The sequence below is a fragment of the Macaca nemestrina genome, chromosome 2, assembly GCF_043159975.1.
Source record: "Macaca nemestrina isolate mMacNem1 chromosome 2, mMacNem.hap1, whole genome shotgun sequence".
NCBI classification, from domain to species: domain Eukaryota; kingdom Metazoa; phylum Chordata; class Mammalia; order Primates; family Cercopithecidae; genus Macaca; species Macaca nemestrina.
This window is the reverse complement of record NC_092126.1, coordinates 160,138,523-160,155,666: the sequence shown is the minus strand read 5'-3', so window position 1 is coordinate 160,155,666 and position 17,144 is coordinate 160,138,523. Positions and strand designations below refer to the sequence as shown.

The 17,144-nt window shown below is 48.7% G+C and overlaps 1 protein-coding gene across 8 annotated transcripts in view; it reads right to left on the bottom strand.

Moving 5' to 3' along the window:
- The window catches only part of LOC105470265 (myosin light chain kinase), a 272,694-nt gene that overhangs the window by 52,484 nt on the left and 203,066 nt on the right, over positions 1-17,144 (bottom strand). For all 8 annotated transcript variants that reach the window (XM_071092340.1, XM_011722063.2, XM_011722065.3 and 5 more), the window contains 2 exons: positions 15,244-15,330; positions 726-776 (listed from right to left, as the gene is read on the bottom strand). In XM_071092340.1, the coding sequence (XP_070948441.1) occupies positions 726-776; positions 15,244-15,330 (138 nt within the window). The remainder of the gene's footprint in view (positions 1-725; positions 777-15,243; positions 15,331-17,144) is intronic.

Here is a 17,144-nt window from a genome sequence, read left to right as displayed (position 1 = left end):
GATGCCATTGTCCACAGTGGTCTGTTGGCTTCTCTCTTGGCTTCCAGAACCTTCAGGGTAAGACTGAGGGGCAGTGATCCTGCTGCAGGACATCCAAGTTCATGGACCTGCTAGGTTTGCTCCCCTCTTCATTCTGATTCCCTCAGAAGTGACCCACACGACTTACATGGTATGATTCTCCATTTATTGGTTGTACTGGAATTTGTGTCTTACCCTAATTTTTTGAATTGAGGTCCTAACTCACCTATGAATTAAGCAGCACCTTGCCTTCTAACCTCCAGGTCACCCTGGCTGGCAGGCTTGATTCAAGTCCTCAAGTGTCATCCAGTGGAAAACAGACAAGGGCTCCATAGAACAAGGACACACAGAGCCAGGCACAAAATAGCCCCGAAGGGGTCATGTGCACAAGGGAAGAGCAGGGGATGGATGGCAGGGCAGAATTCAAAGAAGGGGCAGGCAGCAGAGTTGCTAGTCCTGTGTGATGCCTTCAACATGGGAAGCAGAAGGAAAGACAAAGCTGTGGAATGGGACCAGGAGCCAGGCTGTGCAGAGGCTCTCCACGAGCAAACAGCCTGAAAAATGCACAGGTGGAACTGAGGGTGGGGGTGGGGTTGCAGTGGGGTGTCTCCTGGGATCACATACCCAGGTGTCAGTCTAGCAAGGTAAAGGCAAAACCCCCATGGCAGATGACTTCTTTGCCCCCAGATAGTGCCGTGACCAATTACCTGCCTTCGGAGGTGTCTTGGGGGCAGGTTTCTTTTTCACAGTTGCATCACCTGGAACAAAGAAGTCCATAAGTTATTTCCTGTAGTTCTGTTTCTTCACAAAGCTCCTGATCCTAGGAAGATGCAGTCTTGTACACTGACCCCTCATCCAGGGAGGACTCTTATTTGAACATGTCTTTTCAGGCTGAGCACAGTGGCTCAGCACTTTGGGAGGTCGAGGCGGGTAGATCACTTGAGGTCAGGAGTTTGAGACCAGCTTGGCCAGTGTGGTGAAACCCCATCTCTACTAAAAATACAAAAAAATTAGCTGGGCGTGGTTGTGTGCACCTGTAATCTCAGCTACCCAGGAAGCTGAGGCAGAAGAATCACTTGAACCTGGGAGGCAGAGGCTCTTCTGAGCAGAGATTGCACCACTGCACTCCGGCCTGGGTGACAGAGTGAGACTCTGTCTCAAAATAAATAAATAAATAAATAAATAAATAAATAAATAAATAAAGTAAATGAATATGTCTTTTGAGAGATCACCTTGCTCTTTCATACAGCCAACCTCACGGACAAAAAAGAATATCAGTTCTCAGGGACCTATGAAAGGGTCCCTGAAGCCTCCAATGAGGTTTAAAAACTCCCCAAAATGCTTATGCTCCCAGAGCCCTTTTCGAAGATGATAATGCCACACTCATTAACCACTCTCTCACCCTAACTTTCAGGAAACTCAGAAAGGAAATTATGTCATGTCAGATAAACCAACTAAAATTAGCCTTTGGTGTGGATCCAAGGGTCTCAAGCTTCCTTTGGGTCACAGACTGTGGACTGGTGGCTTTCATTTTTTAAAATGTTTGTTGGATGGATGAATGGATGAATGAATAAACGGTCTCCTCCCTTCTTACTCCTACTTCCTCCAAATAACTCAAATGAGAAAAATGACTCAAACAGAAAAGTTATGCAGCACAAACCTATTCACTTGGCTAAATCACAGTATAGCGCATGTGCAAGAACATCTTGAGCTGTCGTCACGGCTTGTTTCATATTTCTTCCATGTCTTTGCTCAAAAGCCATCTAACCTATCTATCCAAATGAAATGAAAACCTACAGGCACACAAATACCTGGACGCGAATATTTGCAGGGGCCTTATTCATAATTGCCAAAAACTAGAAGGTATCCAAATGGATGAACTGTGGTACATTGGTGCCACCAATGAAAAGGAACAAACTACTGATACACAGAACATGGACGAATCTCAATGATTTATCTTTTTCTTCTGCTCAGAGAAGCCAAACTCAAAAGGTCACATACTGTATGATTCCATTTATATGACATTCTAGAAAAGGCAGAATTATAGGAATGGAGAACAGATTAATGAATGGTTGCCAGAGGTGGGGTGGGGGAGGGGTGGGCTGCAAAGGGGCACAGGGAAATGTTTTGTGGTGACAGAACCAGATCTTGACCATGCTGAGAGTCACATGATTATATTAATTTATCAAGACTCACGGAACTGTCCACTAAAGAGGGTGAAGTTCACTGCAGGGAAATTATACCTTAACATAAAAAATGAGGAAAAGCCACCAGTGAGATCTTCCCTAACCACCCCCTACAAACGGCAGCCCTGCCCCCAGGAGCCCTCATCCTTCTCATCTTGCTTTAGGTCCCCCACCCCCCACCCCACGGCACTTATCACCATGTGAAAAACTATATCTTCACTTATTTATTTACTGTCTGCCCTTCTCCTCCCCCTAAACTGTGAGCTTTCTGAGGGCAGGGAGTTTTTTGGTTCACTGCTGTGTACCAATGTGCCTGGCATGCAGTAGGCACTCAGTAATGATTTGTTGAATGAATGAGTGGGCTAATATTAACAACTATTCATCCAGATAGCTTCACCTCTGCAGATGAAGGGGAAGTGGTGTCATTGGCTTGGATATGGGTTGTCCTGTGACCACAGACAAGTTGGTAACTGGTGGAACTTGTTATGCATTTCCACAAGGGGACGGGTGCTGCTGCCCACTGAATGCCCCAGGAGGACTGCGTGAGGCAGCAGTCCCTGACAGGAGCACACTGAGATCACAGAGCGGATGGCTGCCGGCTGTGTGGTTAAGCCCAGGGTGAGAGCTTCCACCAAGTTCACTCTGGCTCGTTGTCATATTGATCCATCCGTCCATCTCCAAAAAGTTACTCAGGGCCTACTGTGTGCCAGGCAAATGCCAATCAGGATACACAACTAACCTGGGTACTGAGGAGGAAACCAAACAATATAAGAAATCAGGCCTCAGGGTCTTAAATGTCAAGGTATGTGGTCCACAGGAAAGAGGAAAGGCTTTTTTTTCTTTTTCTTTTGCCATAAAGGACATTTATAGGATAACTGGCAACATCTGAATAAGGTCAATAAATTAGATGATAGTATTGGATTAGTGTTAATTTAATGTTTTGATCATCAAACTGTGGCTTTATAAGAGATTGTTCTTGTTTTTAGGAAATACACACTTAAGTATTTAGGTGCAGAGGGTATTCTATGTGCAAATTACTTTCAAACTGTTCATAGTATATACGTATATATATGTGTATATATGTATATATATGTGTGTATATATACTTGTATATATGTGTGGAGAAGTAGAAGGAAGAGAGAAATGGAAAAAGAGAGGGAGAGAAAGAATACATGAAAAAACAAGGCCAGGTGTGTTGGCTCACACCTGTAATCTCAGCACTTTGGGAGGCTGAGGCGGGTGGATCACCTGAAGTCAGAAGTTTGAGACCAGCCTGACCAACATGACAAAACCCCATCTCTACTAAAAATACAAAAATTAGCCAGGTGTGGTGGCATATGCCTGTAATCCCAGCCACTCAGAAGGCTGAGGCAGGAGAATTGCTTGAACTCGGGAGGCAGAGGCTGCAATGAGCTGAGATCATGCTACCGCACTCCAGCCTGGGTGACAGAGCGAGACTCCATCTCAAAAAAATAAAAAGCAAACATAGTAAAATGTTAACCTTTGAGGAATCTAGATGAAGGGTATATACAATAATTTTTCATGCTATTTTTACAATGTTTTCTGTGAGTCTCAAATTATTTCAAGATAAATTACAAAGAAAGTTATAAAAAAGATGTGTTATTCAGTCAACATGATGTGGCTGTTTGAATGGAAAAAGAACACTGTTGGTGGAGGAGATGGTTAGTTAGAAGGCTAAAAGATAGGATGTAAGATGGACCTGAAGGCTAGGGAAGGTCTGAACTGGAGAAAGGGGAGAACCCACAGGTCAGGAACAGACAGTAGCTCAGAGGTGAGAATCAGGGTGATGTTTGGAGGAGGCTGGCAGAGCACAGGGCTGATATTGGACAGCAGGGGTATGAGGATAGTGGACACTCTAAATTAAACAAAATTAAGGTGAGGCATAGTGGTTCAGCCTGTAAGCCCAGCGCTTTGGGAGGCCGAGGTGGCAAGATCACTTGAGGCCAGGAGTTCGAGACTAACCTGGGCAACATGGCAAGACCCTGTCTCTATAAAAAACAATAAAAACAGCCAGGTGTGGTGGTGCATGCCTGTAGTCTCAGTTAGTTGGGAGGGATTGCTTGAGCCCAAGAGTTCGAGGTTACAGTAGCTATGATTTTGCCACTGCAATCCAGCCTGGGTGAAAAGCGAGACCTTATCTCAGAAAAAAAGAAAGAAAATAAAAAATTTGGTTCCTTGGTTGCACTAGTCACATTTCAAGTTCTCAATAACCATATGTGGTTAGTAGCTATCACATTGTGTTGATGTGGGACATTTCTTTCATCACAGAGAGTTGAGCTGAGGCTTTGTCCTGAGTGAACAGCGAGTCCTCACTCAAACAGCAGTCGGGCTGGGCTAGAGGTCCCTGATAGGCCTTTCCAGCTCTTGGGGGACAGATCCAATTAGGAGGCTATTGCCATACCTTGGAAGTCACTGATCAAGATCCATGCAGAAAAGAAGATGCAAATGAGAGGCAGAGGAAAGTTAAAAGAATTTAAGGGGCTAAACAAGAGCGAGGTACACAGATTACTTTGAGATTTCTTGCATAGATACACGTGGAAAGTCATACTGCAGGAATATAGAATTAGGAGTACCAGACTAATCTGTTTGAATCTGTTTGTAGGTTAGAAGCCCAGGATCAGAATTCCAGAGGGAGGCTGGTGGAGACTGGAAGTGAAAGATTCCAGAATTAAAGAAGCCATTAGAATGGAAACCATGAAGATGGGCCATTTCCTTGGGGAAAGAGAGTGCAATGAAAGATGAGTGGAGGCCAGGGTTCGATCCCAGGTGTGTCCACAGTAAAGAAGCTGAGACATGGGAGAGGGCTGTGGAAGGACCCTGAGAGCAGGAGTGTTGCAACAAGCAAGGGTAGAGGAGGACAGATGCTGGGAAGAGCGCCAGGTGTGCCCAGCATGGAGTGAGAGATGGTGATGCTGGAGAGGCCAGGTTCCATGGGACAGCATGGTCCAAAGTCACCCCAGAGGGGATTCTTGAGTAAACAGTGGGGAATGAAATAGTCAACGATGCTGGAGGTGAAAGGACAAAGAGAAACAAGGAAACAAGAGGGAATATGAAGCTCAGGTTTCTTCTGAGGTGAGAAAAGAGAGAAGATGACAAGGTGGAAAGTAATGGCTGGGGCACAGTGGAGAGGGAGAGCCCAAAGATGCTAGAGGGAAGAGCATGGGGAGCCAAATCCTTTGGTGGGGGAGACCAGATGCGATATGGGATGCCTGTGACTGGCTGAGCCACAAAGGCCCTGCCCCTCTTCGTCCAGGACTGTTGGGAAGAGAGAGGCCCTCCAGGGAAGAAGAGAGGGCTTCTACTGGAGCCCAGATCTGATCTCTGGAGAGAGGAGGCCATCTGCTCAGAGCAGCTACGTGGAGGGCTGTTGTCATGGGCTGCATTGTGTCTCCTCAAATTCACATGTTGAAGCCCTAACCCTTGGTACCTCAGAATGTGACCGTATTTAGAAATAGGGCCTTAAAAGAGGTAATTAAATTAAAATGAGTCCATTAGGGTGGGCCATAGTCCAATTTGACTGGTGTCCTTATAAGAAGAGATTAGGAAGAAGAGAGAGAGAGAAAGGAGCGAGAGAGAAAGATGGAGGAAGGGAGAAGGAGAGAGGAGAGCGAGAGAGACCAGACAAACGCACACACAGAGAAAAGACCATGTGAGGACACAGGTGAAAGATTGCCATTTTCAAGCAGAAACCTCGATCTTGGACTTCTAGCCTAGAGCTGTGAGAATCAATTTCTGTGGTTAAGCCACCCAGTCTGCCATGCTTTAAGTCAGCCCTGGAAGACTAATATAGCTGTGGATGGGCATCACCAGTGGGGTGGGCACCAGAGGGTGTGGGAAGGAGGTTGACAGTCCCTGGGGTGAAGAGCTAGGAGCGCAACATGAAATCAGGGGACTCCAAAGTCCTGCCCCATACTTGGTGGCTCTGGGTAAACCCATTTGACTGGAAGTGAAGCCCTAACTAATCTTTCAGTGTCATAGTTAAATAGGATTGAAGGCCAAATTTTTATGTTTGTTCTGTAAATTTGGAGCTACCATTATTTGAATTGGTTAGCATTTGAAGCTGGCTTGGTTCCTATCAGTAAAAACAATTTTAAGTGTTAACAATGTTTTATATCTTATTCTGTACATATTTTATACGACCATCTGCTGAAATCCACTAATTGTGTACTAGGCTTATAGGCAGAAAACACCTGATTGTAAAACCCGGTTTCTCAGAGGGAGCGTTTCACTTGGTTCTTATCCCAATCAAATACAGCAGGGAGCATCATAATGTCTCCATTTTATGAAAAAGGAGATGGCATCTCATAAAAGTCTGGTGACTTGCTGGGTTCATAAAACCAGATGTTCTGGAGCTGGAAATGGGACCCAAGCCTCCTGCCAGCCAGGATATGGAATAAATAAAATTTGTTGTGGAATTAAGCTACATTATAAAGAAAGTATAGCATACAGTGCATGTTTTTTTTTTCTTTCTCTTTTTTTTTTTTTTTTGACACAAGGCCTTGCTGTGTCGCCCAGGATGAGTGCAGTGGCATGATCACAGCTCACTGTAGCCTCAACCTGCTGGGCTAAAGTGATCCTCCCATCTCAGCACTCACCCAGCTAATTTTTTGTAGAGAGTCACTATGTTGCCCAGGCTGGTCTCAAACTCCTGAGCTCAAGTGAGCTCCCACCTCGGCCTTCCAAAGTGCTGGGATTACAGGCGTGATGGTAAGTGAGCCACCATGCTCAGCCTAAGTGCATGCTCTAACATCAGCCCCTCCCCCCACCATCCCCCTCTCTGAAACAAACAGATCCCCAGAGGACTTCTCTGTCCTTTGGGACAAGTTTGGCCCCTTCAGCTATGTGGTACACCACCCTGTTGGCCAGTTCAGCCTTACACTAACCTGAGAGCTCTCATGTAGCACCTGTGCTTCTTCTCCCCAGTCCAGGTCCTCAGAAGAGGGGACATTCTGCTTGTCCAGATGCCCAAACTCACAGTACTCCTTGGCTCACGAACTAGTTTCCTCTCCTCTGGAGTCACTCTTATTATCTGATTATTCCTGTCAGCCCTTTGTCTCTCATCCCCTTCTCTGACACCATAAACTTTACGTACTAGCCAGTCAGAGAGGAACATCCTAGAAGGAAAATAAAACCCAAGCACCTCTGCAAACTCCATAGTGGCTGCTGGCCACGGGACAGGCAGGGAGGGCAGAGCATGCCCTACTCAGGCTGCCCCTCTGAGGAGGGGCTCAGCCACCTCCTTTAGGCAGTCAGCTCAGGCAACACATCCTTCCTGGTAGAGCACTGCCCCAGGGTACTGTGCTCCCCGCTGCCCTTTGAGCTCCTCTTTCCATCCCCTATTCTCTTGCCTCCATTTCCCCTGAAGCCACACCTCTCTCCTGAGCCCGTACCAATACATCCAACTACCTGACCATCATCTCCCAGGGAGATGCCAAACACGTACTGCCAGCCCACCATGTGCAAAACCAAATCCAAGACCTTTTCCTCACACCTGCTCCTTGTCCCCATTTCTCCCAAGGCCCCCTCCCTGCCCATATCCCCTGACTAATGCCTGTTGACTACACCAACTGAGCACCTCCTCAGTCTGCCAATTTCTACCTTCCCACCATCAGCACTGTAGTCCCAACTGCATCACCTCCTAGGCTTCTGGTCCCCTGTCCCCCATCACATCTGTCACACTGTGGCCAAAGTGATCTTTCTCAAATGCAAATATGATGTCACTTCACTGCCCGAATCTGTTCAGTGGCTGCCCACTGCCACTCAGGATCAAATTCAACTCGTCTTATGAGGTCTTTGAGCTCTGTCCCTGGCTTTCATCCCCAACTTTCTTGCTGGCTTTCCCAAGAGGGGACAACTTTCATCACACCCTCGACACTCAATATTAGTGGTTCTCAAAATTTAGCCTACATTATGATTGCCTGGAAAACTTAATAAAAACACAGATTCTTGGCTTCCAGGTGCTGGTGCTGCTACTGCTGCTGGTCCCTGCACCTTCCTTTGGGAAGTACTGCTCTGTAATCTACATGGAATGTCTTTCAGTTTCTGCAACACCAGGCTCTTGCCTTCGCTCCTTTGCACATGCTGGGCCCTCTTCTCTTGGATGGCTCTTGCACATTCTTTGGGCAGGTCCCAGCTCAAGTACCACTAATGCCCCGCTGGGTTCATGGCCCTCTGAGGTAGCTCCATCACAGCATTCATCAGGCACTGCTATTTCAGAAACCTGTCCCCAACATACACACTATGGCAAGCTTCTGGGGACAGGGATAGGATCTACCTTCTGTATCTGCAGTGCCGTAGCATAGTACCTGGCACATGCCTGATAAATGGCCATAAAGGAATGAGTGAAACCCTTAAGGATTTCTGTTAACCTGGGAATTCCCAAGGAACATTCTTCCCCAGCCCTGGGCACTGATGCTGAGAAATATAGCCCTGGGGCTTGAATTTTTACATAACTTTCTATTAAAAGGATCAGTTTCTGCTGTCGCATCTTGGATCAAAACTGCCAGGTGCTGAGCCTTCCACTCTAGATAGAAGATTGATATTAGAGGAAGTGAAATAGCCCAATAAAAACATGAGTCAAAACATTGGATCTGGAAGGCTCCTGGGAAACCTGGAGCAGGGGTGGGGAGGCCAGCCTCCTAATTGTCCAGTTAATCTGTTCCAGCCGACCCAAGCCCTAACCGTCCTGGGGGGGGGGGGGGAAAGGAGGTCAGTAACCCACGGAAGTTTCCAGATGCTCAGTCTGAAAGCACCTGAATGCCTCACTCTCAAACATGGAAAATCAGCAGGGCAGAGAGACCAGAGCGAACGTTCGCAAGATAGGTGCAGAGCCTGAAGGTGGGTCTCACAGAGTCAAAAGGTCTGAGATTATGGAAAGCAAAGGAGAATTAGGGAACTAGCCCTACCAGCCTTGGGTATAGGGAGGTCCCTGGATGTCTGCCTCTCTGGGGACATTTCCCTTTTTAGGTAGGTAGTTAAAAATAGACATCAAATCCTTCACAATTCCCAAAATCAGCATGAACTTTCTGCCAAAGCCTCCTGAAAAGGACTCGGGCTGGGTTGAGCGTGGAGCGAGCACCCACCCCATAAGGCTGTATGGGAGCAGGGAGGAGGTGGGGGCACCTGAGGACGGAAGGCTGAGTCCTACCACACTGGCCCTGGGTGACCTGACCCACTCCCCCACTGTACACACTGGCCCCATCCAGTACATCCTTACAGATATGTGGAGGAATATTGGTCATTTTCCCAGAATTAACATCTCTGGGCAAATTTCTTGCTCACCTTCCTCAAAGCAAGGACTGTCACACAAGAAGATTCCAAAGAAACAGCGCTCCTCTGATTACTGCAAACATCCATTCCCAAACCCCCAGGACGCAGAGCATCAGGATGGTTATGAAAGAGGTGTGCTGGGCCAGGGGTGCCAGCATTGCTCGCTGGGTACCCTCCAGGTCCCCACTCTGGCCATTTCACTGGCTTATGGGAGACACTGGGAGAGTTGGGGAAGGAGTTGGGAGGAGTAGTGGGTGGAAGTCATAGAGTCACATACCTGTGGGTGGGAGTGTGCTAGGTAGGCACTATTCCTCCTCCCAGACCCACACTTTGGTTGGTAGTCACTGGGAGTTGGTGCCAGCTTTCAGAAACATTCATGGAAATAGCCCAGTCTCTCCCCCAGGGCCCCACATCTTTCACTGTCAGGCAAGTCTTGATGCCAAATCCCAACCTCTCTTCCACCTTTTGAATCCCATCAGGATTGAACATTCCCCATGACCTGCAGCGGAATGTTTAAAAAAAAGATTTGATCCTGGGGAAATCTTGCATGGAAACTGGATACAGTTTTTAATATCCAGAGATGCTTTCAAATTGACACAACTTTCCATTTTAGAGGCAGACACATATGGGAGGTCTAGGCAAAGATATCTGAGAGTCTCATAATCTGGGATGTTCCAAAGTGACTGATGTCAGAGATGAAGCTCAGACCAAGGCCAGGCATGGACTACAAAGGGATGTTCCATCGGCATCATCCCCAGTGACAGAACCACAGTGGAGGCAGGGACCCTTGGAGCATGGGAACTTATGAACTGGTTTGAAAAATCAAATATTTATTATAAACCTACTGAGGGACCAGCTACTAAAGTTTTGGAGATGAACAGGACCCGGTTAATGTCTTCAAGTTGTAAAAGCCCCACATGGATGCCCATTTATGTCTCTTCTGAAAGACCATCAATTTATGCAGACTGCTAGGAGGAATTCCTAGAGTCTAGTATCAAACTGGCATCACCTCATGTGCATTTCCTAAGGCCACTTCTTAAGCCCCATCAATGCCTCCTTCACACAGCCAGCATGCTTGTCTCCCCTCACACAAAATTCCCAAGAACTCCCCTGGCCATTTGGGCCCCCTCCAGCTGGGACTCCCCTAAACCTGTATGCTTAAGACCTCTTTCCCTCAGGACACCTTTGCTGCTGTGTGACCTAAACTATGCTTGCTGTAGCTTTGGACTCCTTCACACTTCAGATGATATGATGGAGAGTTTTTAATCTTAAGTGAACTGTGTCACTCAAAAGCTTTCCATCCAATGGGCTGATGCTGATGTCAGAGTCGGGAAAGGCCTGGGGTCAGCTGGAGAAACTCCCCATTTAACTGGCAAGGAAGCCCAGGTCCAGAGGAATGAAGGGCTTTGACCAAGGCCACATATTTAATTACTGGGAGAACCAAGACCTTCCTCTCCTGCTTTCTACCTCATTGGCTTTCTTGCTGTGTCTTGTGCCTGAGTGTTGCCCCAGAACTGAGCATAGTAAGTTGGCACCCGGAGTCTGACAGGAGTATCTCTGTCTCCCCATGCCCTGCTCAAGCTTAGACGGAAGACTGTGGGGTGTTTCTTCCCTGGGCCTGTGAACTTCTTTCCTGTTCCATCTCCAAAGGGAGGAGAGGACCCACTCTGGGCTGGAGAAGTACACGAAGTATTTTAGGAGTGTTATTATTAAATATTCAACAGGAGAAAAAGATAGCCATAAAGAACATTATTGGAACAACTGACAATAAATGTAGACTGTGAATCAATTAGACAACAGTATTGGTTCAATGACAAATTTACTCTTTGATTTTGATTTCAATAGTTGCATTTTAGTTATGTTCTTAGGACAACAGAATAATTAGAAGTCAAGGGCATGATGTCTCCAATTTGGCCTAAAATGGTAGGTACCTATCTCTATCTAAATGAATAAATAAATGAATATATATAGAGAGAGAATGACAAAACAGTGAAACAAAATGTAAACAACTGGTGACTCTAAATAAAGAGCATACAAGAGTTCCTTGTACTATTGTTGCAATGTTTCTGTAAATTTGAAATTATATCAAAATAGGTATAAAAAATTCCCATCAAGAGGCACACAGCAAACACTGAGAGGTCTCAAGGTCCAGGGAGGCAAGCTGGCTGCAGCTCTCCTTCCCCCAGCTTTAGTGGCAGCCTAAAGCCAGTCCTATCAGCCAGTCCTCCTGCCACCCGCAATGAGCCAGGGGACATACAGCCAAGCCACATGTGGACAGCACAGAGTGTGTCCTGAGACTGCAGCCAGGCCCGGGTGTAGTGGCCAGAACGTAGGTCAGGGTTGGCACTACAGTTCCACACCTTACTAGCTGTGAGACCCTGGACAGGGCAGTTTAGTTCTCTGAGGCTCTGTTTAGCTCATCCCTAAAATGGGAACAGCTATTTATAGCGCAGTTGAGTGAGACTTGGCTGAAGTGACACAGATCGAGCTCCTGAGGTGATCCCAGTGCACAGGCACTCGGTAGACTCTGATTTTATTCAGCCTGCAGCTGTCCTGAGACAGGTGCCCTCACAATCTTCACTCCAGCATCTGGGTGGCTCCTCCCTGTCTGCCTCCTCCCCATCTGATGTTACCATTTTCTCTCCAGTCAAACCACATAAACCGCATTCCTCTCCTTCATAACCTGACCTTGTTTTCCTCATCCCAAAATCCTCCCAAGCTGCTCCCACCTCCCCCCTGCACTTGTGAGTCGGTGTCTGGCAGGTTAACTTGTACTTCTGTCCGCTTTCTCTCACCCTGTCCTTGCTTGGGTTGGGGTGGATGCCCTTGGCTTTTCCCTCATGCTCCTCAGTGCTCAGCAGGGAGGGAGGTGTGCAGAAGAGGGACCTGGTCACCATCTGTTTGATGAGAAAATCACTCAGCCTCACCTCAGGAAAGATGGATTTCCCTCTTAGACTAGGTACTTCTCAGCCCTTGACACAGATGAACACACACACACACAGCCAGATCGCTCATGGAATCAGAGGTGTCTGGGACTGGGGATGGCAAAGCTAAGAGAAAAAGGCAGGTTGCAGAGGTGTACAGACTGTGTGGTTCCATCTCTGTGAGGCAAAAACGCAACTGATGTACTTGTGCATGTATATAAAAATGCATGGAAAAAAGTCATTGAGGATTTTTGGGGCTTGAGTAGAACTGGTGGTAGATGAAAGAGGACTTTCACGTCATACATAGTATATTTCTATATTGTTTAAAATGCTTAAATAAGAATGTGTGCATATATAATGCATATAATTAATAAACTAAGAATTATCCTCCAAAGGGAGAAAAGAACGGGTGCAGACCTAAAAGACATCTTCACTTTCCATCTCTGGGCAGCCGCCTTCTCAGGACGCTCCAGAAACAAACCCCAGGGTGTCTCTCAGGCCCCCAGGGTACAGGCTTCTGAAGGACAAGAGGGCAGGGGTGCAAGCAGGTGGAGGGCAGCTGCAGCCAGCCTGGCACTGCTCTCAGTGCTGGGGCGGCAGGTTTGGGGTGACGGGGGTGGGGGGCGGGGCGGTGGGCCAGCAAAGGGGTACAAAGTGGCCATGACTTTGGAGTGTGTGGAGATACACACTGCCATTCTTTCAGGGCCAAGATGTCTGAAATTCCAACATGGGGGCTCTGCACACAGAGTGAGATCCAAGTGGCGTCTACTGGAGTTAATCCAGTTGTGAATGTGTGTTTTCTGCAGAGATGAAGCACTTGCTGCCAGCCTGCTGCTCCCCTACTAACTCGGATGGAGCTTCACTCCCTGCTTCCAGCCTCCCCACCACAGGTTGCCTTGCTCTGCTCTCTGGGCAACGCGATACTCTGAGGATGCTGATGTGAGGGTCCCCGAGGCGGGTCCACACTTAACAGAGGCAGCAGGGGAGACCCCCTTCTGCTTCTCAAGACCCACAGTGTGGGCACCAGGCTTCTCCCTGGAACAGCTGGTTTCCAGCTTGACTGCACATGGGGTGACCTGGAGCTTGAACAAATACTGAGGCCTGGCACCCACCCCTGAGATTCTGATGTAATTGGTCTGGGGGCAGGGGAAGCCTGCGTGGCAGTGGTTTAAAAGCTCCGCAAGTGAATATAACATGCAGCCAGGGGTGCGAGCCGCTGCTCCAGACTCGGACAGTGACAACTTGCATGGTGTTTCCACAGCCTTCTGTTCTCAGGGCAGACAGCCCAACTCCTGCTCTGCTCATCGTCTCAAGCTTGTTTTCCTCCTCCACAGTTTGGCTCTGACCCCATCTCACCTCCTCAAAGGCTCATTGGAGTGGGTGTGCTGGAGCTGAGGGCTGGAGGCCGCCCACCAGATCAACCCCTGCACTGCAGCTTCTGCACCCAGAAGTGGGGGACAGCCATGCCATAGCCCCAGTTCACAGCCCCTGGTGCCCTTCCTATATTCTCTATCTCTTCTGCTCACGGTTTTCCATACCAAGTATAGCACGGGCCCAAGGAATATTTTTGGAAGATAAAATTATTAACCCATTCTCACTAGGTTTTTCTTGGTATTATGTATGCATTCCCAACAACTTATTAAATGTCCATTCTTGATATTCTCAGGCTATCTACCTTGGTTAAGTGTCAATGAGAAATTAATTCCAATTTCGCTGTCCCAACATACTGAAGGCTGCGTTCCCCCAACAGCCTGGCTGGGGTATGTTTGAGGAACCCAAGTTCATCATTAGGAAGGTAAGAATAAAACAAAGTCACAAACACTGCGTTGTAATGGAAGAAGACTGTAGTCTGAATTAATCAGGCTCAATTACTTTTCTCTATCAGTAGGGGCAATTAGGAGCTTATCTTGTTTTCTGTTTGTTTGTTTTAAAACACAGCATGTGCTGGGGATGTTCAAACGACTCTGCACCCTCTGTTGAAACTGTAGGTTTCAAAGGATAGTTCTGCTGTCAAAATTAGATTAAAAATTATAAGGGCAGCTGGGGTGACATTGTGACTTTTGAGGCCCTTCTGCCTTTATAGCCCCCTCCTCCACCAAAAAACAGGTACATAGATTTAATTATATATCAAGTATTATATTTGAATTATGTAAATTACTTTATAACTGCATGGGTATAAAGATGAATATATTCATGTTATGAATTAAAACATTGTCTTTGACTTAAAAGTTCACTTTTTTCTTCTAATTTTATAAGCTATTACAGCATTTGGCAGGCCTGTAAAAGCATTGTGGACCCTACGCATGGTGCCTAATGGATGTGTGGGCTCTGGGGAAGCTGAGATCCAAAAAGAGGAAGGTAGCTGTCTATGGTCACGGAGAGTCTCCTTTCTCTCTCGGCTTCTTATACCACACCGCGATTTGCCTTCCATGAGCAAGGCACAGCATGTGTCATTCTGAAAGGTAATCGCTTGAACAGACTCTGTACAATGGAGGAGGGAGGATGAGACCCAGACACGTCTCCGTGACACTGGGAAGGAGGGAGTGGAGGAGCCAGGTGTTGACTCTGGGAGCTGAGGTGAGGAAGAATTCAGGGATGAGGGACTTTTCAGAGGAGTTTGCCAGAAAGGTGTCCCATGGAGAGAGGTGCCAGAGAAGGCACGAAGGAAGGAACTGGTTCTGTTATTGGGCACTTCGGGGTGTGGGCGGACATCAGACTTCCAGGAGCTTGGTTGGGCAAGAGTGAGTGACCAGGAAGTGGGGGCTCTGAGGCTGCCCTCAGTCCCTGCCCCTGCCTCTGCCTGGTGAAGCTGGGCGAGTACTCACTCTCAGTTCCTAGCACGGGAGGAAGAGAGCTCTTGGGCCTCCGGGATTTCATCTCTGGGGCCTTGGTGTTCTCACTGGCCGGGGCATCTGGAACGAAACAGGTAACAACCAGCGTTAGTCTGCAGCCACTGAAGAACTGAGCAGAGGGGGCCTCTCGGTCAAAATCCCACCTCGACCAAACTCCTCCCCCAACTCTGAGGGCCCTTTGTGCCTGCTGGACAGAACAGCGCCTGCGTCCAGGCAATCTCCTTCACCCTCCATGAGAGCACCAAAGAAGGGCCGTCCACTGCCCTGGGCCTGATTAATGCGGTGAAGACAGCACCGTCACCTTGGCAAGATGAGCGCACAGGCTGCCCTGGGAGCTTGGGATGATCCCCCAGGAATGCCATTGCTGGCAGAGTCGGGGCACGGTCACCCCTTGCTCACCCTCCCGGCTTTCTCCTCCATCAGGCCTTGTCTCCCTCCTGCTAGACATCCTGGGTCTCCAAAAGGCTGTCTCTCCAATAGGGGGAGGAGGGGACAGGGTCCCTGCTCTTGGGCTCATGGACTAGAGCTGGCACACAGCTTCTGATTTCTCTGACTTTCTTCTGCAGACCAAACTTTGCAGTGACAAACCAAACGGAGGTCTTTGAGCAGGCAGCCAGCACACCTCCCCTCTGAGACAGGGTCTAGGCCCCACTGTGGGGCCTCTGCTAGCCCTCCCCCAACAGGCCCAGTGAAGCTGGGCACAGCTGCCTGCTGGGCGGACCTAAAGATGCTGGGCGGTGCCTGCCCTTGGGCTCTGCTCCACACTCCCTCTGCCAGAGGAAACCCTCCCTCATGGAGAGCAAGCAGGGAAACATCACTTGGCTGGCTGGGCTGGGTGGGAAGGCCCTCACCGGCCCCCAGGACACTGTGGGGAAACCACCCGGGAAATGGGATAAGGAGGAGCTGGTTGAGCAGCTATCACTGGGCCCCAGCACGTTCACTGGCCTTCCTTCCCCCACAAGGAGCGCTCTTTGGGGACGGCACTGAGAGACAGTCTCACCCTTGGAGCCCTCTCCCTGGGCGTTCTTTTCCTGCTCCTGAGGAGAGGAAGCTCAGTGGGGGCGGGGGTGGGTGGGGGGACTTTCCAGCGGAGGCTTCACCACATTCCTGAGGCTTGGCTGGGGAGGAAGAGCCCTCTCACATCCGCCTCCAGGACTGGTAGTCAGGGCTGATCTTGCCTAGACTGGGCTCCTGGGGCTCTGAGGGGTGGGCACAGGGAGCAGAACTGGGGGCTGGGGACATCCTCCTCCCAGCAAGTGGACTCTGAGCTGCCTCTGGATGCATTTCTCCTTCTGGGAGGCATTTAGGCTCCTCGCCTTCCCCAGAACATGGATCTGCCCACGAGTCCCTCCGCTCATCACCACCCCACAGGCTTCCTTCCCAGCCTAGTGCCTGCCTCCTCTCTGTTCCAGGCAATCCAGGGAGGAGGCCCTGTGCGGGTGTCGCAGGCTCATGGCAGCTCAGAAGCAGACAGGCCTCCAGGGGCTGTGGCGGCAATCCCCCACCAAAGACAGCGGAAAGTCCTGCATGCACCATTAGGGGCTTTAAGTGGGACTTCTTAGCAGTACATGACAGGGTGTGCGGGGGAGCAGACAGCCAAAGCAACCCTTTCAAGTAGCCCTTGACACCAAAACACTTCCTCGCCTCCACTTCCCACTGCAAGCCGGACTCCTGCCACCTCCCATACGGGCAAAAAAGCCCCAGATGGCACATCAGGGTTCCCTGCTATCTGGAGTGGACACTCTCAAGTTCCTCAGAAGGCTGCCTGCAACCCAGCACGCCAATTCCATGGGGACACAGAGAAGCAGAAAGCCGTAGGGCAGGGATGATTTCATTTTCTTACACTGGACATTTTCCCCAAGGATCACGGTCAT